Source organism: Globicephala melas, chromosome 19 (genome assembly GCF_963455315.2).
Source record: "Globicephala melas chromosome 19, mGloMel1.2, whole genome shotgun sequence".
In the NCBI taxonomy this organism is placed as follows: domain Eukaryota; kingdom Metazoa; phylum Chordata; class Mammalia; order Artiodactyla; family Delphinidae; genus Globicephala; species Globicephala melas.
In genome coordinates, this window is record NC_083332.1 from 3371185 (window position 1) to 3399146 (window position 27962).

General features: G+C 44.3%; 1 protein-coding gene across 1 annotated transcript; it reads left to right on the top strand.

Moving 5' to 3' along the window:
• Positions 1-2: 2 nt before the first annotated feature.
• Positions 3-27494, top strand: GP6 (glycoprotein VI platelet). Its single transcript, XM_030851359.2, has 11 exons — positions 3-276; positions 5492-5629; positions 5724-6152; positions 13136-13224; positions 16921-16956; positions 17072-17329; positions 20749-21033; positions 24015-24068; positions 25184-25243; positions 26410-26460; positions 27328-27494. The coding sequence occupies exons 3-11, from the start codon at positions 6037-6039 to the stop codon at positions 27492-27494; spliced, it is 1116 nt and encodes a 371-aa protein (XP_030707219.2). The 5' UTR covers positions 3-276; positions 5492-5629; positions 5724-6036.
• The last annotated feature ends 468 nt before the right edge of the window (positions 27495-27962 follow it).

Below are 27962 nucleotides of genomic sequence, written 5' to 3' on the forward strand. Positions count from 1 at the left end.
AAGGGAAATTGTGTGGGAGGCTGGTGAGGGAAGAGGATGTAGATAAGAGGTTTATAACCTGGGTTCCTCTTGTGGGACTCTTCCTTTATGAAGTCCTGGGGTCAGTGACTTATAGAGAGATCACCCATAGGGCCACTTTTCTTCAGTTTGGTCTAGACGTGATGCCCTGAGCTCAGGTGTTTGGGAATCACTCACTGTATTATCGGGAGACATCTCTTACCAAGTCTTTCTCTGTTTCAGTGTCTTGCTGGGATCAAAGGGTTCGGGCACAAACGGGTGAGTGTTTTCTCCCTTTTCTGCCTAGAGAACTCTGAAATGGGCCGAGTGGACTGAGGGATGAGCTTGAGTAGCCTTGAAAGCATCCCAGCCTTTAACCTGCACCATCTCTTCATCCACTCGTCGTGTTATTTGTTTTTAATGTTTTAATTCTTCACCATTATGCCAATCTCTGGTGGAAAACCTCTCCCCTTCTCTGGAAAGCTTCCTGATCCCCTGCTATTCCCCATCAGCACAGATGAGTCAAGAAGGGAATGCCCAGGTTTTCAAATAATGCAGAAAGGGAACACAGTTGAGGTCGACATTCACAACGCAGACACAGAGAACTGGGGACATTTGTACGGGCACCAGACCCCCCTGTGGGTATGGGACCATCACCCATTGGGTGTGTTGTGTGTCCTTTCCATTTGCTATCACCTCAACTGCTTCCATCTCCCTCATCTATGGAAGGTTTGTTCACAGGAAGGTACTCTTACTCAGGAGGCAGACTTGCAGTAAAATGAAGACCTCGGGCTTCCCTGGTGGCGCAGTGGTTGAGAGTCCGCCTGCCGATGCAGGGGACGCGGGTTCGTGCCCCGGTCCGGGAAGATCCCACATGCCGCGGAGCGGCTGGGCCCGTGAGCCATGGCCGCTGAGCCTGCGCGTCTGGAGCCTGTGCTCCGCAACGGGAGAGGCCACAGCAGTGAGAGGTCCGCGTACCACTAAAAAAAAAAAAAAAGTTATTTAAAATGAAAACCTCAACATTTACTGGTTCTGGGACATTTTGCAAGCAGTTTCCTGCATTTGGGTCCCAAGTTCCTTCTTTCTAAAATGAAATAACGGGAGTTCCCTGGGAGTCCAGTGGTTAGGACTTGGCGATTTCACCGCCATGGCCCAGGTTCAATCCCTGGTTGGGGAACTAAGATCCCACAAGCCACGGGGGGCATGGCCAAAAAAAAAAAAAAAAAGAAGAATGGTGTTGCGTCAGTTAAGATACAATGCATGTCAAGCTCAGACAACAACATTTTGCTCAGATTAGGGGTCAATGTGTAATGTTAACAATTGCTAGATAACATTTATTGAGGTTTTCCCATTGCCGAGGGCACATTATTATTGACCACAGTCCCTGTGCTGTATATTTCGTCCCTGTCACTTATTCATTAGATGACTTAAGGTTTGTACTTCTTAAGCCCCTTCACTTATTTTGGCAGCCACCCTTTTATTTCTCTCTGGTTCTGTGACTCTCTTTTCGTTTTGTTTGTTTTGTTTGTTTTGTTTGTTTTGTTCTTTAGATTCCGCATATAAGTGAGAGCGTATAGTATTTGTCTTTTCTCTGACTTATTTCACGTAGCAGAATACCCTCTAGATCCACCCATGTTGTCACAAATGGCAAGATTTTTTTTTTTTTTTCCGGTACGCGGGCCTCTCACTGCTGTGGCCTCTCCCGTTGCGGAGCACAGGCTCCGGACGCGCAGGCTCAGCGGCCATGGCTCACGGGCCCGGCCGCTCCGCGGCATGTGGGATCCTCGCGGACCAGGGCACGAACCCATGTCCCCTGCATCGGCAGGCAGACTCTCAACCACTGCGCCACCAGGGAAACCGGCAAGATTTTTTTTAATGATTAATATGCCATTGTATATACCTGTATATCACATCTTCTTTATCTATTCATTTACTGATGGACAATTAGGATTGATTCTGTCTTGGCTATTGTAAATAGTACTGCTGTGAACATTGGGGTGCATGTATCTTTTAGAATTTGTGTTTTCATTTTTTTCGAATGTATACCCAGTAGTGGTAGTTCTATTTTTAGTTTTTTGAGAAGTCTCCATACTGTTCTCCATAGTGCCTGCTCCAGTTTACATTCCCACCAGCAGTGTATGAGGGTTCCCTTTTCTCCACATCCTTGCCAACACTTGTTATTTGTGGTCTTCTTGATGATAGCCATACCGACTGGTGTGAGAGAATGTCTCGTTGTGTGTGTGTGTTTTTTTTTTAATTAATTAATTTATTTTTGGCTGCGTTGGGTCTTCATTGCTGTGTGTGGGCTTTCTCTACTTGCGGCAAGCGAGGGCTTCTCTTTGTTGCTGTGCATGGGCTTCTCACTGCAGTGGCTTCCCTTGTTGCGGAGCACAGGCTCTAGGCACGTGGGCTTCAGTAGCTGTGGCTCACGGGTTCTAGAGCGCAGGCTCAGTAGTTGTGGTGCACAGGCTTAGTTGCTCCGTGGCATGTAGGATCTTCCCGGACCAGGGCTCGAACCAGTGTCCCCTGCATTAGCAGGCGGATTCTTAACCACTGCGCCACCAGGGAAGTCCCTCGTTGTGGTTTTAATTTGCATTTCTCTGATGATTAATGATATTGAGCATCTTTTCATGTGCCTGTTGGCCATCTGTGTGTCTTCTTTGGAAAAATGTCTATTCAGTTCTTCTGCTCATTTTAAATCAGGTTGTTTGGGGTTTTTTGCTGGTGCTTTGTATAAGCTGTTCACATATTTTGGGTACTAACTCCTTGTTGGTCGTATCATTTGCATATATTTTCTCCTATTCAGTAGGTTGTGTTTTCATTTTTTAAAAATCTTTATTTATTTATTTATTTTTGGCTGCATCGGGTCTTAGTTGCGGCACGTAGGATCTCTTGTTGTGGCCCACAGGCTCTTCGATGTGGCATGCAGACTTCTCTCTAGTTGTGGTGCATAAGCTTCAGAACACGTGGACTGTGCAGTTGTGGTGCACAGGCTCCAGAGCGCATGGGCTCTGTAGTTGTGGCATGCGGGCTCTCTAGTTGTGGTGCGCGGACTCAGTAGTTGCGATATGAGGGCTTAGTTGCCCCGCGGCATGCGGGATCTTAATTCCCCGACCAGGGATCGAACCCAAGTCCCCTGCATTGGAAGGCAGATTCTTAACCACTGGACCACCAGGGAAATCCCTGTCTTTTCATTTTGTCAGTGTTTTCTTTTGCTGTGCAAAAGCTTTTATGTTTAATTAAGTCCCATTTGTTTATTTTTGGTTTTTTTCCCTTTGCTTTAGGGAGATAGATTAAAAAAATATTGCTACAATTTATGTCAAAGAGTGTTCTGCCTATATTTTATTCTTGGAATTTTATGGTTTCCAAGCTTACATGTAGGTCTTTAATCCATTTTGAGTTTATTTTTGTATATGGTGTTAGAGAATGTTGTAACTTCATTCTTTTACATGTAGCTGCCTGGTTTTCCCAGCATCACTTATTGAAAAGACTGTCTTTTCTTCATTGTATGTTCTTGCCTTCTTTGTTGCAGATTAAGTGGGTTTATTTCTGGGCTTTCTGTCCTGTTCCATTGATCTATATGTCTGTTTTTATGCCAGTACCATACTGTTTTGATTATTGTAGCTTTGTAGTATAGACTGAAGTGGGGCGTGTGATAAATCCAGCTCTATTCTTCTTTCTCAAGATTGTTTTGACTATTTGAGGTCTTTTGTGTTTTCATAAGAATTTTTAAATTATTTGTTCTATTTCTGTGAAAAATGCCATTGGCATTTTAATAGGGATTGCATTGAATCTGTGGATTGCCTCAGGTAGTATGGCTATTTTAACAGTGTTAATTTTTCCAATCCATAGACATGATGTATCTTTGTCTCTGTGTCATCTTCAATTTCTTTCATCAATGTTTTATAGTTTTCTGAGTACAGGTCTTTTATCTCCTTAGGTAGGTTTATTCCTAGGTATTTCATTCTTCTTGATGTAATGGTAAATGGGATTGTTTCCTTAATTTCTCTTTCTGATGTTTTGTTGTTAGTGTATAGAAATGCAGCAGATTTCTGTATATTAATTTTATATCCTACAACTTTACCAAGTTCATTGATGAGCTCTAGTATTAGTTTGGTGGTGTCTAGGATATTTTTTTATATATAGTGTCATGTCAACCGCAAACAGGGAGCTTCACTTCTCCTTTACAATTCAAATGACTTTTGCTTATTTTTCTTGTCTGATTGCTGTGTCTAGGACTTCCAATACTATGTGAATAAAGGTGGTGAGAATGGACATCCGGGTCTTTATTTCTGACTTCAGAGGAAATGCTTTTGGCTTTTCACTGTTGAGTATGATGTTGGCTGTAGGTTTGTCTTATATGGTCTGTATGTTGAAGTATACATGTTCCCTCTATGCCCACTTTGCTGAGAGTTTTTATCATGCCAAGCAATGATATTTGTTCTTAAGTTGACAGGGAAGACTAACATTGGATTAAAATGGGTAGATTAAAGATGATCTGCTTCAGTTGTCCAGTATCTGCTGATGGCTATCAAACTCATCACTCACTCCAGTCAAAAATGCTCCCGTGAATTTCTTACCCAATGGAATCTTTGACATCTGCTCAGACACCTAATGAGAATCTCGGCAGAACTCCCAACACATCTCAGAACCTCCTCCTTGTATTGGTCTTCCCATCTCAATAGATGCCATGCATCCTCTCCAATGATCAATTCATCGAGAATGATATATGATGCCCCTCTTTTGCTCTCAGTGCCCATCTGCTGCATCTCTAAATCTCAAAGCTCATCATTTCTATCCTCAAAAACTCCTCAAATCCATTCCCTTTTTTCTTTCATCACCACCACATTGTCATTACATGATCATTTGTCATGTAGCTGCCTGTAGCATGTTCCCTAATTGTCCCTCCACTTTCCACCTGGCCCCTTAAATCCATTTATCACACCAGAAATGTAGTAATTTAAAAAATTCCAAGCTCACTGCTTGTTAATCCCTTTGTGGGTCATTATTACATTTAAACTTAAATCCAGACTCTTCTCCTCAGCTTCCAGTGTTTTGGACCTTTGCTGATATCTCCTGACGTTTCTATCTTTACCAAGAGCCATTTTTCACATTATGTACCATTTGTCCTTTCTGTGTGTGGGTCACGCAAAACTCCTTCTCACCTCTGAGTTTGCATATGTTGTTTCCTCTTCCTGGAAGGCAGTTCTTCTTGCACTTCGGAGATCTATGTGTTTCTTATCCTTCGGGGATCATCTCCCAAAGAAATCTCTCTTATAATGCAGGGTAGATAGTTTTATCATATAATAAGAGTAGCAACTTCTGTGTATTGGTTCACATGTCTAGACTCTGTTATTGGGTAGGTTCACTACAGTTTCCAAAACATCCAATAACTTGCCTCATATATGGAAGACACACAATAAATATTTATTGAATGGATGAATTAATCCAAGAGGAGATCAATAACAGATCTTCACTGTTTACTAATTCCTAGATCTACCTGAAGTCTACCTAAATCCTCCTGGAGATGACTACCTTCCCACTGTGACTGTGACCTCAGTCATCAGCATTCTACCTTTCCTCTTCCTCCTTATCCTTCTCCTCTGCTTGTGCTGGTGTCGAGCCAAAAACAGTACGTCCTGGAGGGGGAAGGGTTAACCTGGGAGGAGTGTGGGGAGGGGCTTTGTGGGTCCCCTACCAGGACTCTGATCACTGACTCTCTGTAGGAGCCACTGAGGATGACACCAAGGGCCAAGTGAATGATAACAGGTAGGAACATTTGGACTCTCTCAATAGAGAATGCTGTGTCTGTCTCATTTCTCAGACCTACCTGAATGCGTCTATCTCCTTTCCCTTAGCTCCAGCCCAGACATGGACTTCCAGGAAGAAAATCAATGTAAGAGGAGTGAGAAGTAGGGGTAGCCAGGGTGGGGAAGATAGAAGGCATCCTAGAAGAAGCCGAGAAGGTTGGGGGCAAACCTCACTGGGTGTGATGTCACTGCCCTTCCCCGATTTCAGTCATCCATCTCTGAAATATAGATGGCAAGACTGGATAATCTGAAGGCTCTTCCTGGAAGCCTGTCCTCTCCTCTTTTCTTGCAGATGATGTCTCAGTGGATATCCTGCCTAAGGAGAACAGACAAATGGACATGCATGTGAGTCTTTCCTCCTTCCCCTGCTCCCTCCCCCAGGTGTTCTCCCCTCACTGTGTATCTTCATGCGGGCAGGTCCACACAGAGGAAGGCCCACCGGAGTCTTCTGAGTCTCCTGCTCAGCTACGCCAGGACCCCCTTACAGGGAGCGGGGATTCACTTCCGTCCTGTACCACTGAGAATTCCATAAAATAGCCCTGTGTGTATGCCACCTTCACCTTGTCCAGAGAGCAGAGCCAGAACTGGCTGTGTGGACTCCAGGGTTCAAGTGCCCCTTAAGGAAAATGGGGCTTCGTGAGTTGTCCTACTCATGTACCCACGCCACTCATCATCTTGGAGCCCCCGCAAAGGCTCAAGAATAGAGAAGCCTTGTCAACCATAAAGAAATTCTGGGACGCATCACATATCTCTCAACGGATTCCTGGTTCCTTGTGTAGTTACCCACTCATTTGCTTATTTAACAAATGTTCACAGAAGTTGACTCTTTCTTTGGACCTGTGCTGATGATATACATATTAGTAAGATATAGCTTCTGGTCTTTTTTTTTTTCCTTCTATTTTTCATATTGGTTTTTATTTCAAATCAATGTCAGAGAGAACAATGGCAAAAATAGGACAAAAACTCCAAGTTCCCCTTCACTTGGCATAGCTTCTGGTCTTAAGGAACTCATGGTCTACTGAGAGAGGCAAATCACATGATCTGGCCCTTAGAAAGCAAAGAGGGAGCAGGCATTAAGGATGAGTTGGGTCACTGAGCAGGAACAATTGTCCAAGCATGTTTAAGGAGAACTCACTGGTACCAAAATACAAGGAGAAGCCAAGAAGTAAGAGTCGGGCTTCCCTGGTGGCGCAGTGGTTAAGAATCCGCCTGCCAGTGCAGGGGACTTGGGTTCGAGCCCTGGTCAGGGAAGAGCCCACATACCACGGAGCATCTAAACCCGTGCACTACAACTACTGAGCCTGCGCTCTAGAGCCTGTGAGCTGCAACTACTGAGCCCACGTGCCATAACTACTGAAGCCCACGTGCCTAGAGCCCGTGCTCTGCAACAAGAGAAGCCAGTGCAATGAGAAGCACACACACTGCAAGGAAGGGTAGCCCCCCTACTCGCCACAACTAGAGAAAGCTTGTGTGCAGAAACAAAGACCCAACGCAGCCAAAAATAAATAAATAAATAAAATAAATTTATAAAAAGAAGTAAGTCAAATCGGGCAAGGAGGAGGGCCTTTCCTGGCGTCCAGTGGTTAAGACTTGGCACTTCCACTGCAGGGGGCACGCGTTGGATCCCTGGTCGGGGAACTAAGATCCTGCATGCCACATGACAAAAAAATTGGGCAAGGAGGCAGTTCCTAATGGCGTTTCAGTCTAACGTTCTAGGAGTTTCTGAGAGCTGAAGCCTTCGGAGCAGCAAAAAATAAACAAGGAAATGTTCTTTGTAAAGGAACCAAATTGCAATAATTCAACTACAGAAGGGTTACTCTTGGGGAAGGGAATGATGCAGAGGGTGTTTAGGCTGGGGATTTACGGTTTTTCCCTAGTTTTGGTGAACTTCCCCCTTTAGTTATGCAATTAAAATAAATAGAACACAAACTTAAAAGCTTTTGCACAGCAAAGGAAAACGTAAACAAGACAAAAAGACAGCCCTCAGAATGGCAGAAAATATTTGCAAGTGAAGCAACTGACAAAGGATTAATCTCCAAAATTTACAAGCAGCTCATGCAGCTCAATATCAAAAAAACAAACAACCCCATCCAAAAATGGACAGAAGAACTAAATAGACATTTCTCCAAAGAAGATATACAGACTGCCAACAAACACATGAAAGGATGCTCAACATCACTAATCATTAGAGAAATGCAAATCAAAACTACAATGAGATATCACCTCACACTGTTCAGAATGGCCATCATCAAAAAATCTACAAACAGGGCTTCCCTGGTGGCGCAGTGGTTGAGAGTCCGCCTGCCGATGCAGGGGACACGGGTTCGTGCCCTGGTCCGGGAGGATCCCACATGCCGCGGGGCGGCTGGGCCTGTGAGCCATGGCCACTGAACCTGCGCGTCCAGAGCCTGTGCTCCACAACGGGAGAGGCCACAACAGTGAGAGGCCCGCGTACTGCAAAAAAAACTCAAAAAACTACAAACAGTAAATGGTGGAGAGGGTGTGGAGAATAGGGAACCCTCTTGCACTGTTGGTGGGAATGTAAATTGATACAGCCACTATACAGAACAGTATGGAGGTTCCTTAAAAAACTAAAAATAGAACTACCATACAACCCAGCAATCCCACTACTGGGCATATACCCTGAGAAAACTATAATTCAAAGAGTCATGTACCACAATGTTGATTGCAGCTCTATTTACAATAGCCAGGACGTGGAAGCAACCAAAGTGTCCATCGACAGATGACTGGATAAAGAAGATGTGGCACATATATACAATGGAATATTACTCAGCCATAAAAAGAAATGAAATTGAGTTATTTGTAATGAGGTGGATGGACCTGGAGTCTGTCATACAGAGTGAAGTAAGTCAGAAAGAGAAAAACAAATACCGTATGCTAACACATATATATGGAATCTAACAACAACAAAAAAAGGTTCTGAAGAACCCAGGGGCAGGACAGGAATAAAGATGCAGACGTAGAGAATGGACTTGAGGACATGCGGAGGGGGAAGGGTAAGCTGGGACGAAGTGAGAGAGTGGCATGGACATATATACACTAACAAATGTAAAATAGATAGCTAGAGGGAAGCAGCCACATAGCACAGGGAGATCAGCTCAGTGCTTTGTGATCACCTAGAAGGGTGGGATAGGGAGGGTGGGAGGGAGACGCAAGAGGGAGGAGATATGGGGATGCATGTATAGCTGATTCACTTTGTTGTAAAGCAGAAACTAACCATTGTAAAGCGATTATACTCCAATAAAGATGTTAAAAAAAATAGAACAAAATCAAAAAGAGATGTGAATGACAGGAGAGGAATTGGAGTTGGTATTAAAAATAATTCAATAAGGGGGCTTCCCTGGTGGCGCAGTGGTTGAGAGTCCGCCTGCCGATGCAGGGGACACGGGTTCGTGCCCCGGTCCGGGAGGATCCCACATGTCGCGGGGCGGCTGGGCCCATGAGCCATGGCTGCTGGGCCTGTGCATCTGGAGCCTGTGCTCCGCGACGGGAGAGTCCACAGCGGTGAGAGGCCCACATACTGCAAAATAAATAAATAAATAATAATAATAATAGTTCAATAAGTTTTGATGAGAGGAAGTAGAGAAGAAAGTTAATGGTAGGGTCAGTGAAATACAGCCAAGTGGTTTGGAGTGGAGAGTAGAAGAAATAGACGGGAATTGAGAATGTGTGTTGATTGATGGAAGTAGACCCAGGGAGAAAAATAATGTGGACGATGTTGGGGAGTGACATTTGGTGGGAGAGCATAGTAGTAAGAGCTCAGAGTCTAGAATAGATGGGCTAATTAGGGTTCACATTCTCTTCTGCACCCACTAGCTGAATGATCGTGTACACATTTAAAAATTATTCTCTTCAATATCCTGTAATAATCCATAATGGAAAAGAACATGAAAAAGAATATATGTACGAGGCACTTCCCTGGTGGCACAGTAGTTTAGAATCCACCCGCCAGGGCAGGGGACATAGGTTCGATCCCTGGTCCAGGAAGGTCCCACATACCGCAGAGCAACTAAGCCTGTGCACCACAACTACTGAGCCTGCGCTCCAGAGCCTGAGAGCCACAACTACTGAAGCCCGTGCGCCTAGAGCCTGTGCTCTGCAACAAAAACCACCACAGTGAGAAACACGCACCGCAACTAGAGAAAGCCTGCGCGCAGCAACGAAGACCCAACACAGCCAAAAATAAATAAAATAATATATAAAAAAAAGAATGTATAACAGAGTCATTTTGCTGTACACCAGAAACTAACACATCTTCAATCAACTATACTTCCATTAAAAATTAATAAAAAGATAAAAATTAAAAAATATAAGACAAGGGACACCAAAGATTGCCAGCAAGTCGCTAGAAGCTAGGAGAGAGGCACGCACCAAGTCCCCCCACTCTGCCCCGACCTCTACTCCGCAGTTCTCAGAAGGAAATCTGCCAGTATCTTGATCTCAGACTTCTACATTCCAGAACCATGGCACAATAAATTTCTATTGTTTAAGCAACTCAGTTTGTGATACTTTGTTATGGCAGCCCTAGGAAGCTAATATACCATCGGACTGGCAAAGATTAGAAGGCTGGGTAATCCCACATTTTTAAAAACTTTTTATTTTATATTGGAGTACAGTTGATTAACGATGTTGTGTTAGTTTCAGGCGTACAGCAAAGTGATTCGGTTATACACAGACATGTATCTATTCTTTTTCAAATTCTTTTCCTATTTAGGTTGTTACAGAGTACTGAGCAGAGTTCCCTGTGCGGTACATAGGTCCTTGTTGGTTATCCATTTTAAATACAGCAGTGGGTACCTGTCAGTCCCAAACTGGGTAGCCCCACATGTTGGGGGTATTGGGGAGGTATGGGGGTCCTGTTGCACTGTTGGGGGGAGGAAACTGGTGCGGCGAATGCAGAGTTCAGTTTGGCAGTAAGTAAATGAAAGATACACTTAAGAGCTGGCGTTTGCTGTTGGGTGCATGTTTCAAGGACATTTCACGTATGTCCACAGAGGCACATGTAGAATGATATTTAGCTCAGAATTGTTTATCTTGGAGATATTTGGATATGATGTGGCTGTCTGTTACTGGGACAGTGGAGGGATAAATGTGTCGGAAGCAAATCAGTATTCTACAGATCTATGAAATCTCTGTGGGCAATGGAAAGACGAATGACTTCCACGGCATTGCACAATTTACAATACAGTATACATTTTGCACGGTACGAAATCACGGTTTGCAGAAATGAACTAATTCACATGAGATATTGTAGAGTTGTTCCTTGGAGATGGAGAAAAGAAATGAGAACTAAAGGGCATACGTAAAGTGAACAAGGGAGAGACTCTGCCTAGATCCATGTGAACATGTGCTAAACCAGAGGAAAATGATTTATTTGGCTCCCAGCACCCAAGCTTCACCTAAAAAAGCACATTTTCTTCTAAGCTCAAGTTTTCTCACCAGAATGGGACTAAAGCAGAACCCGTTTCTCAGGCTTGCATGAGGATCAAATGACGGAATGCTTGAAAAGTGAGGAGTATTATAAAGGGATATCTGTGCATCCAAATTTATCTTGCCCTCTAAGTCCCTGAATGATGTAACCCAACGGTTCTCAACTGGGGGTGATTCTGCACCCCCCAGGGGACATCCGGCAATGTCTGGAGACGTTTTCGCTTGTCACAGCTGGAGGGGGCATAGCGCTAGTGACATCTAGTGGATGGAGACCAGGGATGCTGCTAGCCCTATTAATACACAGGACAGACCTCCCCTACTCCAGCAGAGTCACCTGGTCCAAATGAACTCATTAACAAAACAGAAATAGACTCAGAGAAAACAAAACTCATGGTTACCAAAGGGAGTAGCGGGTGGTGGTGGGAGATAAGAGTTTGGGGTTAATAGATACACACTACTTATATATAAAATAGGTAGGATCTACTGTACAGCACAGGGAACTATACTCAATATCTTGTAATAACCTATAAGGGAAAAGAATATGAAAAGGAATATACATACCTACATATATATACATACATACATGTATTTATACATGTAAGAATACACGTGTATATGTATGTATGTATAACAATTGCTGTGTGTACAAGTGAAGCTAATACAACATTGTAAATTAACTATCCTTCAACTAAGAGAAATAAAAGATAATTAAAAGGAAAAGAATCACCTGCGAAAGTTGGGCCATCCTGATCTGACCCTTTTAATCGCTTCAGTCTTAGTTTTCTGCTCACTTAAGTCCAGCTACACCACTCATTTTCTGCTTACATGAAAATGCCAAGCTCTTTATGTCATCAAGACTTTAGGGCAGGCTGAACGTGCTGCCTTTCCTCTATGAATATTTCTTACCATCAGGCATGCCCTCAAAACATCACCGCTCCAAAGAGAAGTTCCCTGAAACCACGCTATCACAGAGACCCGTCAGCTAGTATTCTGTGTCAGCACCTTGCTCAAAACACTTACCAAAGTTTCCATGCATTTTACCCCGGTAGAGGTCTAAAATGGTGCTGTAACTTCCCATTCTCCCTTCCCGCAGCCCCTGATAACGTCAGAGCCCTTTCTGTCTCTATGAATTTGCCTGTTCCGGATATTTCATATAAATGGGATCGTATAATGTGTGGTCTTTTGGGTCTGGATTATTTCACTTAGCCTAATAAAGGTTCATCCAGGTCGTAGCCTGTGTCAGAATTTCGTTCCTTTTAAAGGCTGAACAATGTTCCACTGTGGTATGTGTACACCACAGTTTATTGATCCTTCCATCAATGGACATTTGCATTGTTTCCATGTTTTGGCGATTGTGAATAATGCTGCTGTGAACACAGGTATACAAATATCTGTTCAGGTTCCTGCTGTCAGTTCTTTTGGGTGTATACCCGGAAGTGGAGTTGCTGAAGCATTCACTGCTGGACGTTTTGAGGAAATGTCCACAGCGGAGGCACCATTTTATACACCTACCAGCAAAGCATGAGGACTCCAACTTCTCCATTTCCTCACCAACATTTGTTAATATCTGTCTTTTTGATAGAGCCATCCTCATGGGTGTGAAGTGATATCTCATTGTGGTTTTGACTTGCATGTCCCTAATGAATGCCAGGGAGCTTCTGGGAGTATCAGAACGCAGACGATGCCTCACTAGGCAGACCTGCTGGGACACTGGGCTGGTGACGGGAGATAAGCCAGGCTCCTTGGAGCTTGTGTGCAAGTCATTCTACTGAGGGGACGCCTCCAGCTTGATGATTCTCAATTAGGAAAAGCCAGGCCGATGGGGGAAGGGAGGAGAGCATTCTTCATTCCCATCACATCCTGTATCTCTGCTCCAGCCCGCACCCAGGGCTTCCCTCCCGGGCTATACAGCTCAGGACCGGCCGAGGAACCATGTCCCCAACCATGGCTGCTTTCTTCTGTCTTGGTGAGTCAATCTGCAAAATGCTGAGGGATAGGCAGTGGGCTATGAGACAAAGAATTTTTTAAAAATTGCATCAGTACAAGAGGCAAGAGAAAATTTTCAGGGCAGGAGGTGACCAAGGGTCACCGCATTTATTTTTTGGGTGGGAAAACTGGGAGATGGTGTTTGTCTGAATTACTCTAGTTTATTCATGGCTGAGTTAAAAAATAAATACAGGTTTCCCAGTGTTGACTGCAACGTTCCCACTACTCCATGCTGTTTTAATTTTAATTAATTAATTAAAATATAGTTGATTCACAATGTGGTGTTAGTTTCAGGTGTACAGCACAGTGACTGAGATATATACATATATATGTTCTTATTCAGATTCTTTTTCTTATAGGTTATTACAAAATATTGAGTATAGTTCCCTGTGCTATAGAGTAGGTCCTTGTTGTGTGTTTTTTTATTAAACTGTTATTAGATTCTTTATAAAAGTTTATGCTTCTTTTTACAAGTTGTAAGAGAACATATAAGAAAACAATAAATTCTGTTCTAAGCCCCCCTTAAGTCACCAACAGTAGCCAATACTTGTTTATCCTTCTACATTTATCTTAATTTTTTAGTACAAATGTGTACACATACGTACATAGAGTTTTTTCTTATAAAAATAAGAACATATGGTACACGTTCTGCAGCTTACTTTTTGACACATAGCAGTAGACATGTATAATTTTTAATTTATTCTTTTAAATAGCTGAATATTATTCCACAGTATTTAAACATTTCCTTGGCTCTTCGCTTTTTTTTGTTGTTAATTTTTTTTTTTTTTTGCGGTACGCGGACCTCTCACCGTCGCGGCCTCTCCTGTTGCGGAGCACAGGCTCCGGACGCACAGGCTCGGCGGCCATGGCTCACGGGCCCAGCCGCTCCGCGGCATGTGGGATCTTCCCGGACCGGGGCACGAACCCGCGTCCCCTGCATCGGCAGGCGGACTCTCAACCACTGCGCCACCAGGGAAGCCCTGTTGTTAATTTTTATTGGAGTATAGTTGATTTACAATGTTGTGTTAGTTTCAGACGTACAGCAAAGTGAATCAGCTATACATATGAATATATCCACCTTTTTTAAGATTCTTTCCACATACAGGCCAGTATGGAGTATTGAGGAGAGTTCCCTGTGCTATACAATTGGTCCTTGTTATGTTTTAATTTTTAATTTTGTTTAATGTGGATTTGGTATCAGGGCTAGATTACAGATTTAGCTTGTCAGTATCCCTCATGGTACTGGTGCAAACAATTCTGCCATTTGTGACAACGTGGACGGACCTTGAGGGTACTATGCTGAGTGATATAATCCAGATAGAGAAAAACAAATACTGCAGGATCTTACTTATACATGGAATCTCAAAAACCCACAAAAGCGGAGAGTAGGTTGGTAGATGCCAGGGGCCGGGGCATGGGGGTGGGGGAAATGGGGAGGTAGATGTTGGTCAAAGGGTACAAACTTCCAGCTATAAGATGAAGAACTTCTGGAGATCCAAATTATAGAATGATAATCATAGCTAATAATACTGTAGCATATACTCGAAATTTGCTAAGAGAGTACATTTAAATTTCTCACCAAAAAAAAAAGATAATTACGTGAGGTGATGGATGTGTTAATTAGCTTGATTGTGGTAATTATTTCACAAGTCATCATGCTGTAAACCTTAGATACATAAGATTTCTGTTTGTCAATTAACCTCACTAAGGCTCTAGTAAGAGTCCCCCTTAACAGGACTGGGGGTGGGCTCAGATGCGTTTTTACTGCCTTCTCCGTATCAAGCTTTATTCTGGGCACGTGTGTGCATTATTTCCTTATTTCTTCAGAAGCACTTTATCGCTAAAAGGACAGAGGCTCCAAGCGGCTAAGAAGGAAGGAAACAGAGTTGGTGTTACTGGGGATAAGCGTGTATACTATGAACACAAACTGCCTCTCATTCACTTATTCGTTCTTTAAAGACACTCATGTAGCACTTACAGATACATTATTCTGTGTTTTTGAACGGACACTCACTCATTTAATCCCCATAACAGCCTGATGAAGTAGGGCCTACGATTATTCCCATTTTACAGGTGAGAAAACTGAGGCCCGGAAGGATGAAGTAACTTGTCTAAGGTCACACAGCTATGGCTCGAATACAAACTAAGGAATGTTTGCACCAAATCCACATTCTTTACCATGAAAATATGCTGCTAGTGTTTGAATCTACCTGGTCGTGGGCCTCACGGGACCTACTCTGCAATATATGCTGTATATTAATTGTTGTTTACCTGAAATTCAAATTTCACTGGGAGTCCCATGTTTTTATTTGCTAAATCTGGCAACCCTAGGGAGACTTAAATTGTTAATGCTACTAACTCAGCAAAACGGTTAAAAAAAAAAAAAGAGTCTTAGTTTGAGAGAAAAAGGGCAGTTTTTCAACCTAGAGAAGAATTAGTTCAGTTAGAAGAGAAAATGGGGGGAAGGCACCTCCAAGGATAAAAGTGGAATGTATAGATGATGCAGTTTGATAGATGTGTAAAGTTACATGGAAAGGCTATTGAAAATTGTGAAAAGCATTAGATATAGGTTCAAGGAACACTATGTGGATGGAAATAAAACATACAATTATTGATCCTAGGGAAAATAAATAGAAAAATAGTATGTAGGTACATTATAGTGCTCAGGTGTGAATAATATTTGCACAGTCATAATAATGACTTAACCCAAAAGCACAAAATAGGGAGAATATTGATTTAACCCAAAAGCATAAAATAGGGAGGAATCCAGTATCAATGCACCCTGAGAGCTCTTGACAAATGATTTAATGCAAGACACCACATCGGGATCTAATATATGGCATGGTGATTATAGCTAATAATACTGTAATATATACTTGAAAGTTGCTAAGAGACTAGATCTTCAGTGTTCTCACCACTAAAAAGAAATAGCAACTATGTGTCCGGCTAGAGGTGTCAGCTAGTACTATGGTGGTAACCATCCTGCAACAGAAAAATGTCTCAAATCAACACTGTTACAGGTACACCATGTTACATGTCAATTACATCTCTGTGAAACTGGAAAAAAGTGAGAGCCCCTTCCAGCACACAGCTCCCTTCTCTTTCCAGCCGTGTGAATGGGGAAGTGTACTGCAGGGAGCTGGGGGTTGCGGCAAGGAATCCCTGTTCAGCTTTTTTAAAATTGTGGTAAAATAATACACTTCACATAAAATTTACCATTGATGACATGCAGTCCACGCACAATGTTGTGCAACCAACACGTCTCTCTAGTTCCAAGGCCTTTTCACCACTCCAAAAGGAAACCTCATACCCGTTACAATCACTCCCCAATCCCCGCTCCTCCCGGTACCCGCCACCCCCCTCCCCCATCTACTGTCTCTGGACGGATTGATCCATTCTGGATGTTTCATAGAAATGGAATCATACAATCATGGCCTTTTCTGGCTGGCTTCTTTCACTTCAATTACGTGCATGTGTGTCTTTGAAAAAAAATTATGACAAAAGAAAGCGAACACCTGAAACTAACACGTTGTTAATCAACTATACCCCAACATAAAATAAAAATTTTAAAAAAAGAAAGCCAGTGCATGCAAGTTTCTCATCCCGGTGCCCAGCACGCAGGAAGTGTGGATTCATGCTGAGGTCCTGGTGACTGACCCTTTGCTTCTTTCCTCAGGGCTGTGTCTGGGCCAGGTGATACAGGCTCAGAAAGGTGAGTCCAGATCCCTCTTCTGGGTGCAGCCAGCGAGAGGGCAGAAGCGGGTGGGAGAGCCCAGGAGGAGGCTCTGTTGGAAGCTGACCTCTGCTAGACTCTGCTTCCCTTCCAGGCCTGCTGCCCAAGCCCTCCCTCCAGGCCCGGCCCGGCTCCCTTGTGCCCCTGGGGAAGCCGGTGACCATCAGCTGTCAGGGCCCTCCAGGCGCGGACTTGTACCGCCTGGAGGAACTGATATCCCGGAAGTATTTGGACCAGGCGGAGCTCTCCATCTCGGCCATGGAACAACGCTTCGTCGGACGCTACCGCTGCTCCTATCAGAGCGGGACCAGCTGGTCTCCCCCCAGCAACCAACTGGAGCTGGTTGCTACTGGTAACTGGGCGTGGGGTGCGGCTGGATTTGTAGCCGCAGGGCTGCTGTGGTCCTCAGTTCTGGGCTCAGACAGTGGGGGTTATGGTGACCGTAAATCCGAAGTCCCAATCCAGAGTCCCAGAGGGGTTGGGCTTAGGGTGGGGCAAGCGAGGCATTGGCTTTAAGTGCTAAATTTAGGTGCCAAAAAACTCAGTAATCAACATAAGTAATACGTTAATGCAATATCTTAAAAAAAACCCAAAACCCAAATCAATGCAAAAACATCCACGATGTACACAATACCGCAATTTTAAGTAAAGACAAGTTCCGGGAATGCCGTTCCAAGCCACATCCAGACCTGACACAAGAGGAAAAATGCGTACCCCTCTAGCCACATTTATGCATTGAAAAAATAAATTTGTTTCTTTATTGGCTGCACTGTGCGGCACGCGGGAGCTTAGTTTCCTGACTAGGGAGCCAGCCCGTGCCCCCTGCAGTGGGAGCACGGAGTCCTAACCACCGGACCGCCAGGGAAGTCCCACGTTTATGCCTTTTTATTTATTTTTCGATGGAATAAAATGTTCTCAGCATATCCTTTTCTGGCTAATGCATTTTTAAATGATTATTTTCTGAAGTGGCTTCAAAAAATACTGAGTTTGCTTCCATCAAAGCCAGGAGAGTAAAATGAAAATGAATTCTGTTTATTTTTTGTATAAATAAAATATTTAAACTTAAAATAATGTAAGTTTTAGTAACCTACTTTTAAACTTTTCAGTCTTTTTGCAGCTATGTTCATAACGTGGAACAAATGAACCGTAAAAAGCCATAAGAACGTTTTGAGCCTTTTGCCTCCAATTATCAGGCAGCTTTCACTGTTGTGAGTACTGTGTGCCAGGCGTGGATTGGGAGCCTCTGTGATGATAATAATAGCAAGTTATATAGCAGGGTAGGTTCATGTTTCAGACTTCAACATGGCTCCCCTGGGCACAGGTGGATTCTGTCTTTTTTTAAAATCTTGATATTTTGTTTCCTGTAAACGTGTTTGCATTCATTTTTATTTTAAAATTTGCATTAAAATAATATTTATCTTGATTACTGAAGTTTTTTTTTTTTTTTTCATCCGAAGAGAGTGCCTAGCTTGCCTCACCCTAACTCCTGACTACTTGAGGTACAGTGGTCCACCAGTGTGCCTTGGGGGCTGACTCAAATACTATCTTTTTTTAATTTTATTTTTAAAAGAAGATAGCTTATTTATTTGTTTATTTATTGGCCTCACCACGCAGCATGGGGGATCTGAGCTCCCCCACCAGGGATCAAACCTGTGCCCTTGCACTGGAAGTGCAGAGTCTCAACCCCTGCACCGCTAGGGAAGTCCCCCATCAAATACTATCTTCTCATTATTTCCCTCACCACCCTACTTAAAATTCCATCTCGATTTAAAATGGCACTCATCGTTATCTGGTATGCCACACATTTACTTATCTATTTTTTTCTTAACTTATTTTTATTTATTTATTTTTGGCGGTGTTGGGTCTACCGTTGCTGCGCACGGGCTCTCGAGTTGCCGCGAGCAGGGGCTACTCTTCATTGTGGTGCCTGGGCTTCTTGGTGCGCTGGGTTCTCTTGTTGCGGAGCCTGGGCTCTAGGCGTGCGGGCTTCAGTAGTTGTGGCACGTGGGCTCAGTAGCTGTGGCTCGTGGGCTCTAGAGCACAGGCTCAGTAGTTGTGGTGCACAGGCTTAGTTGCTCTGTGGCACGTGGGATCTTCCCGGACCAGGGCTGGAACCCGTGTCTCCTGCATTGGCAGGCAGATTCTTAACCACTGCGCCACCGGGGAAGCCCTACTCATCTATTAGCTGTTGGCTATTCTTTCTTCCTGACGGGATTTTTATTTCTAGAGACTAATACATAATAGTTGCTCAGAGGAAAAAATTGTTGAATGAAAGAATGAGCCATAATTATCAGGCAACTTTGGCTGTTGTGAGTATGGCTTTCTAGGCGTGGCTTGTGACGCTCCATGATGATAATAATAATATCAACTTACATAGTAGGATAGGTTCGCCTCTAGGAGCAGACAGCCTGGAGCCAACCTCCGTGATTGCAAATTTCAGCTCCACCACTTATGCTATCTTGTGACCTCGGACAAGTGATTCAGCATTGTGGACTTTAGTTTCATGTATAAAGTGGGGATATTTATAGGAGTGAATGCATAGGTCTTTGTGAGGGTTCAGTGAATTGATAAATGGCATGGTCTCGGAACAGCACCTGGAATCTGGCACTCTAATACGTTTACAATATAACTATTGTATACTGTAATACAAGCTTACGGTATAGTATCAGGTTAAGCTAGCTTGTTACTACCATTATATTTTGGGTGCTTGCTATGCACTCCGTATTCTGTTAAATGCTTAACACATATTGTTTCATCCAGTCATTCCCGTTTTATAGTAGAGAGCACGGAGGCACAGATATAGGGGGAGATTCGTCCAGCCCCTAAGCTGCAAAACCAGGATTTGAGCCTGGGTACCGTCATGTCACTCCTGTCGTGCTCCCTTAACCACTTTGTGAGCTGGTGGTGGGAAGAGTAGCTTCTCTAGGCTGGATACAGCTGGAAAGTTCCCTAGCCTGTAAAGAGGTGGGGGAACCTTCCCATCCCCACAGCTGAGACACTGGCCACCATCTTTATTTATTTATTTATTTTCAGTTTTAATATTTTTTTAATGGAAGTATAGTTGGTTTACAATGGTGTGTTAATTTCTACTGTACAGCAAAGTGATTTGGTTATATATATATATATTCTATTTTTTAAAATATTCTTTTCCATTATGGTTTATCATAGGATATTGAATACAGTTCCCTGTGCTATACAGTAGGACCTTGTTGTTTATCCATTCTGTATATAAAAGCTTACATCTGCTCACCTCAACCTCCTACTCCATCCCTCCCCTAGCCCCTTCCCCCTTGGCAACCACCAGTCTGTTCTCTATGTCTGTGAGTCTGTTTTTGTTTCATAGATATGTTCATTTGTGTCATATTTTAGATTCCACATATAAGTGATATCATATGGTATTTGTCTTTCTCTTTCTGACTTACTTCACTTAGTATGATAATCTCTAGTTACATCCAGGTTGCTGCAAATGGCATTATTTCATCGCTTTTTATGGCTGAGTAGTACTCCATTGTATATATGTACCACATCTTCTTTATCCATTCATCTGTTGATGGACATTTAGGTTGTTTCCATGCTTTGGCTATTGTGAGTAATGCTGCTATGAACATAGGGGTGCATGTATCTTTTTGAATTAGAGTTTTGTCCGGCTATATGCCCAGGCGTGGGATTGATGGATCATATAGTAATTCTAGTTTTAGTTTTCTAAGGAACCTCCATACTGTTTTCCACAGGGGCCACCATCTTTAATACCAGAGTTTTCTTCTCTCCCAGGAGTTTTCACCAAGCCCTCGCTCTCAGCCCAGCCCAGCACGGCAGTGGCCCCAGGAGCGGACGTAACTCTACGGTGTCACAGCCAGTATGGTTTTGACCAATTTGCTCTGTACAAGGAGGGGGACACTGGGCCCTACAAGACACCTGAAAGGTGGTACCAGGCTGATTTTCCCATCACCACGGTGACTGCTGCCCACAGTGGGACCTACCAGTGCTACAGCTTTTCCAGCAGATCTCCATACCTGTGGTCGGCCCCCAGCGACCCCCTGGAGCTCGTGGTCACAGGTTAGGGGTGCAGACCAAACCTTTTCCCCCAGCCTTCACAGGCCCTGGTGGAAGCTCCAAGGGGAGGGAGCAATAGGCATGAAGAAAGTGGGAGGGCAGGAGAAGACAGAGGCTTTGGAGGGTGTATGAGTGTCTGAGTGCTGCTGTAACAAATCACCATGGATTCACTGGTTTAAAATATCACAACTTTATTACCTTACAGTTCTGGAGGTCAGAGGTCAAAAAGGGGTCCTGCGGGGGGGGGAAAAAGAAAAAAAAGGGGTCCTGCGGGGATAAAACAAAGGTGTCAGCCAGCCTTCTTTCTGGAGGCTCAAGGGGAGGTTTCTGGTGCCTCTTCCAGCTTCTAGAGGTGCCTACATCTCTTGGCTTCCATGGTCCATTGCTCCATCATCAAAGTCAGCATCATAGCATCTTCTAATCTATCTCTGACTCTTCCTCCTTCCTGCCTCTCTCTTATGCTTTTAAGGACCCTTGTGATTGGCCCCACCCAGGTAGTCCAGGGTAATCTCCCCAGCCCAAGATTCTTTTTAAAAAATATTTTATTGAAGTATAGTTGATTTACAATGTTGTGTTAGTTTCAGGTGTACGGCAAAGTGAATCAGTTATACATATACATATATGCAGTCTTTTCATTTATTTTATTTTTATTTTTTAAAATTTTGTTTCTTCCTTTTTCCTTTTTTTTTTTTTTGGCCGTACCGCGTGGCATGCGGGAGCTTTAATTCCCCGACCAGGGATCAAACCTGTGCCCCCTGCAGTGGATACACGGACCCCTGGACCACCAGGGAATTCCCTACTTTATTTTATTAATTAATTTATTTATTTTTAGGCCGGGCCATGCAGCGTGTGGGATCTTAGTTCTCCGAGCAGGGATCGAATCTGCGCCCCCTGCATTGGGAGTGTGGAGTCTTAACCACTGGACCACCAGGGAGGTCCCTTATTTTTATTTAAAATTTTTTTTTATATTTTATATTGGAGTATAGTTGATTAACAATGTTGTGTTTGTTTCAGGTGTATGACAAAGAGATTCAGGTATACATATACGTATATCCACTCTTTTTAAGATTCTTTTCCCATACATTACAGAGTATTGAGCAGAGTTCCCTGTGCTATACAGTAGGTCCTTATTAGTTGTCTGTTTTCTACATAGTAGGGTGTAGGCATCGATCCCAGTCTCCCAATTTGTCCCTCCCCCGCTTTCCCCCGGTAACCATAAGTTTGTGTTCTATGTCTGTGACTCTATTTCTGTTTTGTAAATAAGTTCTTTTGTACCCTTTTTTTAAGATTCCACATATGAGCGATATCTTGTGATGTTTGTCTTTCTCTGTCCTGCTTACTTCGCTCAGTATGACAATCTCTAGATCCATCCATGTTGCTGCGAATCAGCCCAAGATTCTGAATCATATCTGCAAAGTCCCTTTTGCCATGGAAGGTACCATAGTCACCGGTTCTGGGGATTAGGATACTGTCATATTTGGGAGGCCATTATTCTGGGTATACACACTAAGAAAAATAAATTTTAGTTATTTATTTATTTTTGCGGTACACGGGCCTCTCACTGTTGTGGCCTCTCCCGTTGCGGAGCACAGGCTCCAGACGCGCAGGCTCAGCGGCCATGGCTCACGGGCCCAGCCGCTCCGTGGCATGTGGGATCTTCCCGGACCGGGACACGAACCCGCGTCCCCTGCATCGGCAGGCGGACTCCTAACCACTGCGCCACCAGGGAAGCCCTAAATTTTATTTTTTAAAATTTTTTGGTCATTCTGTGCAGCTTGTGGGATCTTAGTTCCCCAACCAGGGATTGAACCCATGCCCTCAGCAGTGAAAGCATGGAGTCCTAACCTCTGGACCGCCAGGGAATTCCCAAGAAAAAAATGTTCATTGCAGCTATATTTACAATAGCCAGGAGATGGAAACAACTTAAGTGTCCATCGACAGATGAATGGATAAAGAAGATGTGGCACATATATACAATGGAATATTACTCAGCCATAAAAAGAAACGAAATTGAGGTATTTGTAATGAGGTGGATGGACCTAGAATCTGTCATACAGAGTGAAGTAAGTCAGAAAGAGAAAGACAAATACCGTATGCTAACACATATATATGGAATTTAAGGGAAAGAAATGTCATGAAAAACCTAGGGGTAAGACAGGAATAAAGACACAGACCTACTAGAGAATGGACTTGAGGATATGGGAGGGGGAAGGGTAAGCTGGGATAAAGTGAGAGAGTGGCATGGACATATATACACTACCAAACGTAAAATAGATAGCTAGTGGGAAGCAGCCGCATAGCACAGGGAGATCAGCTCTGTGCTTTGTGACCACCTAGAGGGGATAGGGAGGGTGGGAGGGAGGGAGACGCAAGAGGGAAAAGATATGGGAACATATGTATATGTATAACTGATTCACTTTGTTATAAAGCAGAAACTAGCACACCATTGTAAAGCAATTATACTCCAATAAAGATGTAAAAAAAAGAACTTTTAATACTATGAATAATGCCTTGTGACTTGTCTAGGTAAAAAAAAAAAAAAAAACCCAGAAGCAAGCAGCGAGGGTGGTGGGAGGGGAAAGCGGGGCTGTGTTTTATTCCGTAGGCAGTTCCCTTTTCTCCCCACATGGGATGCCTGTCTTCCCCAGATGTATCCCATAGTTTCTGTCTCCTCATCTGCTTCCCAGGAGGCAAGAGCCCGGTTTGTTCCCAGGGAAGGCAGATAAGTAAGACGGCAGGTCACAGAGATCCAGAAGAAAGGAAAGCACTGAGCTTCGAAAAGCAGGGAAGGCAGCTGCAGGGAGTGTCATTAATCAGCCCCAGAATGTGCTAGGTGTGCCTTTCAAATGCTATTTAACACCCACAACAGTCCAATGATGGAAGCGTCTTTATTTTTATTTTCCAGGTGAGGAAACTGGGTTTGCTCAGGCTCCATACCTAACAGAGCACAGAATTCTCTCTCTTTTCTTTTTCTGATTTCTCAGGGACCTCTTTTACCCCCAGCTGGTTGCCTACAGAACCACCTTCCTCTGTGACAGGTAAGTTCCGGAGGATTCACCCTGGTTTCCGTGGTATAAGGCACATGGACCCCCTTTTCTTTCTCCTCTTTGTCTAGATTTCTCAGTTTATTTCATTTGCCTCTTTCACAGATTTGCTTTATTTTAAAAATTCCTTATTTCTGCTTGTAAAGAAGGTATAATAAATGTATAGATATGACTGTCCTGTGCCACATCCCCACCTCTCTCCAGCCTTTCGGGGATGGTTTATGATGTCTAACCTGTAGAAGAATAAGCAGGGTGGCTTGTAAAATTGTAGATTCCTGGGCTCCAGTTCTGAGTCTCTGATTCCATTGATCAGTGGTTCTCAAACTGTAGTGGGCTTGAGAATCACCTAGAGAGCTTATACAGGACAGATTCCTAGACCCGTAGAGTTTCTGATTCAGAGGGTCTGGGGTGGGGTCCAATAATTTTCAAGTTCCCAGGGGATGCTGCTGCTGCTGGTCTGGGGATGCTCCTTTGAGAACCACTGCACTATCTTTTGTGTGAGCCATGGTCTTCCCAATTTTCATGGCATCTCAGCTGCTTCCGGCGGTATCGGATGTCAGCCTGTGTCTTAAGAAATAGTACGCTAGGTCTTCCCTGGTGGCGCAGTGGTTAAGAATCCACCTGCCAATGCAGGGAACATGGGTTCGAGCCCTGGTCCGGGAAGATCTCACATGCCGCGGAGCAACTAAGCCCGTGCGCCACAACTGCTGAGCCTGCGCTCTAGAGCTCGTGCTCCACAACAAGAGAAGCCCCCGCAATGAGAAGCCCGCGCACAGCAACGAAGGGTAGTCCCCGCTCGCCGCAGCTAGAGAGAGCCCGCCCATAGCAACAAAGACCCAGTGCAGCCAAAAATAAATACATAAAATAAATTTAAAAAAAAGAAAGAAAGAAATAGTACGCTAGGCTGTGACATCTCGAAATGACCCCTGACACCTCATTTCTTATTAAGCCATTTTGGGCTTTTTGAGTTTGTCTTTCCTCTGTGTCTGGGCAGTGTGTGTTAGAGAAATGGGTTCCAGGGAGACTGGGTATCTGAGAAGGGGTATGGAGAGTAGGGACTTACTGGGCAAACCTGGCATTGCCCAGTTCCTTATAATCTTCTTGCCTAGAATTCTCAGAAGCCTCCAAGAAACTGAACCACTCGCTCGTGAACGAAGTTGCCACCACTGGTGAGTAGCCAGGCGCTCACTGCTCAGCAGAAAGGAGTTGGAGGATTGGGCTCTCTTCCATCAGCTCAGGCTGTAGGCTTTTTTTTTTTTAAATTTTTAAAAATTTTACCATGTTGTGTTTCTACTGTACAGAAAAGTGAATCAGCTATACATATACGTATAATCCCCTCTTTTTTGGATTTCCTTCCCATTTAGGTCACCACAGAGCACTGAGTAGAGTTCCCTGTGCTCTACAGTAGGTTCTCATTAGTGATCTATTTTATACATAGTATCAGTAGTATATAGATGTCAATCCCCCTCTCCCAATTCATCGCACCCCACCCCCGCTTCCCACCTTGGCGTCCATACATTTGTTCTCTACGTCTGTGTCAGGCTGTAGGCTTTTAATCTGCTTCTCAAACCACCTGATTCTTCCCAGGAAAGTCCTGGGTTTGAAGATGAGGATGGGATGGAGATGGGCTGTGAGCTTGGGGGCAGCAGAGTGTTCTGGGTAATGTGGCTCTTTCCAAGATGGCGGCACCAAGGCTATCATGGGAAGGCCATTGCTCGTCCCTACACATTGCTCTTCTGACTTGGCTCTGATCCATGTGTGTAATCTCGTTCCCACTGCTTCCAGGCAGAGCCCATGCTTCAGCCCCAAATAGATCATAGTTACCTGGACACAGTACATTTTTCTTATTCCTCCAGTCCAATGCAAATATGCTTCCTTTATGTTGCCATTCTCTTTGCCCTTGGCTTCCCCAGAAAAAAGTCTCCATTTCCCCCAAGATGGAAAACCTTTGACAGATCCCCAGAGAACAGGTTAGATATCTCCACTGCGTCCACACAGCTCTAGCTTTTTTTAGGTTCCTGATGCCAGCAGGGTCTTTCTAAGACCCTGATGAGATTCCTCTTCACCCTCTGTTCAAAACCTTTCTGGGTTCCCAGTCACTCTCAGGACAGATAGGAAAACTGACTCATACATGTGAAGTCATTTGCCCGAGACGCTGCATCTGATAAGTGATGGGTCTGGGGTTCACATTGGAACACGCTGACTCTACAGTTCATGCTCTTCTTATAACCCTGGAATTCCAGCTCCCAAGTGCATGTGTTCAGGTTAGCGGTAGAAGCAGGGGTAGGAGAAGAGATGGTTCCACCCCTTTACACTTATCCTTTTTGTTTCCCAGAAACTTCTAGGAATATCACCATCCTTCCAAAGGAGTCAGACCCTCCAACTGGTGAGCAAGTGTCCTTCTCTGGACCAACTTCCTTTCCCCGTCCCATGTCTTTACCCAAAGCTGGCTGCTTTCCCTACACAGGAGCTGCAGCTCTGTGATGTTGGGTTCTGGTGTGTAAAGTATGAAGTGGAGGGGGACTGTTAGTGTGTGGAGCTCCGAACTGGGCAGGGATCAGGTGTGAAGGTGACCTTCTCAAAGGTCAGAGAAAGAAAGATAAGTTTCATCTCTCTCCCCACCCGTTACAACCGTCTCCTGATCCACGATTAGCCGAATAACCAGGTAGTGTCTGTGTGTGGGGTGAGGCTGTATCAGAGGCCTGCGAGGGGGTGTATGGAAGAGGTGATACTTAGACAATTGGGCTTATCTAATCCTAACCCTTGGTGAGGAGGAGAGGAGCCTTCCAGAAAGGAGACTGGCATCCTAGCTAGCCAGGAGTGACAGAGTCTCAGATGAGGGATACGGCTGTGAGAAACCCAATATGCATGTGGGTCTTGGAGAAGGGCTTTTTTGTTTTGCTGCACCGTGCTGCATGTGAGATCTTTTTTAAAAAATTGATTATTTACTTATTTATTTTCTTTCTTTTTTTTTTTGGTTGCGTCAGGTCTTAGCTGCGGCACGCGGGGTCTTTGTTGAGGCATGCGGGTTCTTTCACTGTGGTGCGAGGGCTTCTCTCTAGTTGTGGCGTGCGGGGTTTCTCTCTCTAGTTGTGTCACTCGGGCTCCAGGGCGTGTGGGCTCTGTAGTCGTGACACGTGGGCTTAGTTGCCCCACGGCATGTGGGATCTTAGTTCCCTGACTGGAGATGGAACTTGGGCCCCCTGTGGAGATGGGCGTTTATCATCTGCTCCTGTCTCTCTTGTTCCTCCAGGTCTTGCCTTCCAGTATTACACTAGGAGCAATCTGGTCCGGATATGCCTTGGGGCTGTGATTCTGATACTCCTGGTGGGGCTTCTGGCAGAAGATTGGCACAGCCGAAAGAAACCCCTGATGCACCGGGTCAGAGCTGTCCACAGGCCACTCCCACCCCTCCCTTAGACCCAGAAGTCACACGGTTGTCAGGCTGGGGGTCAACCAGATGATCATAACTGAGGATCCCATCGTTAGAATCCCAAGGCTTGGTTGTATCTAAGAGATAGGTCATGGGAGTGGGGAGGGGACTTGGTGTGGAGTGTGAGAGTGAAAGGATAGAGCCTACAGCTGTGGAAAAGGAGGGCGGCGGAGGGGGGTGTTCTTCTTGGGGCCCCATCAGGGAGTTGAGTCAGTGTCTATTTGGCTGTATGTCCCAGGACTCTCTTTGTTTGGGATGGAAGGAATCTAGTGGATGCCGTAGTCTCCTCACTGATGTCTTGCTCATTGTGGACCTTGTGGCACCTCACTTGGGCCATCACACTTATCTCTTTCTCCAACCTTCCCTAATACGAGTTCCAGATTGACTTCTCATATTCCCACCTCTCACAGCTGACCTGTTCTATCCTTTGCACAAAACTCTCCCACGTTTCCCCC

Coding starts and splice junctions, on each gene's coding strand:
- GP6 (XM_030851359.2), top strand. CDS start 6,037: ATGGCAAGACTGGATAATCTGAAGGCTCTTCCTGGAAGCCTGTCCTCT. Junction 13,225..16,920: donor GGCTGCTTTCTTCTGTCTTG/GTGAGTCAATCT, acceptor TTCTTTCCTCAG/GGCTGTGTCTGGGCCAGGTG. Junction 25,244..26,409: donor GAACGAAGTTGCCACCACTG/GTGAGTAGCCAG, acceptor TTTGTTTCCCAG/AAACTTCTAGGAATATCACC.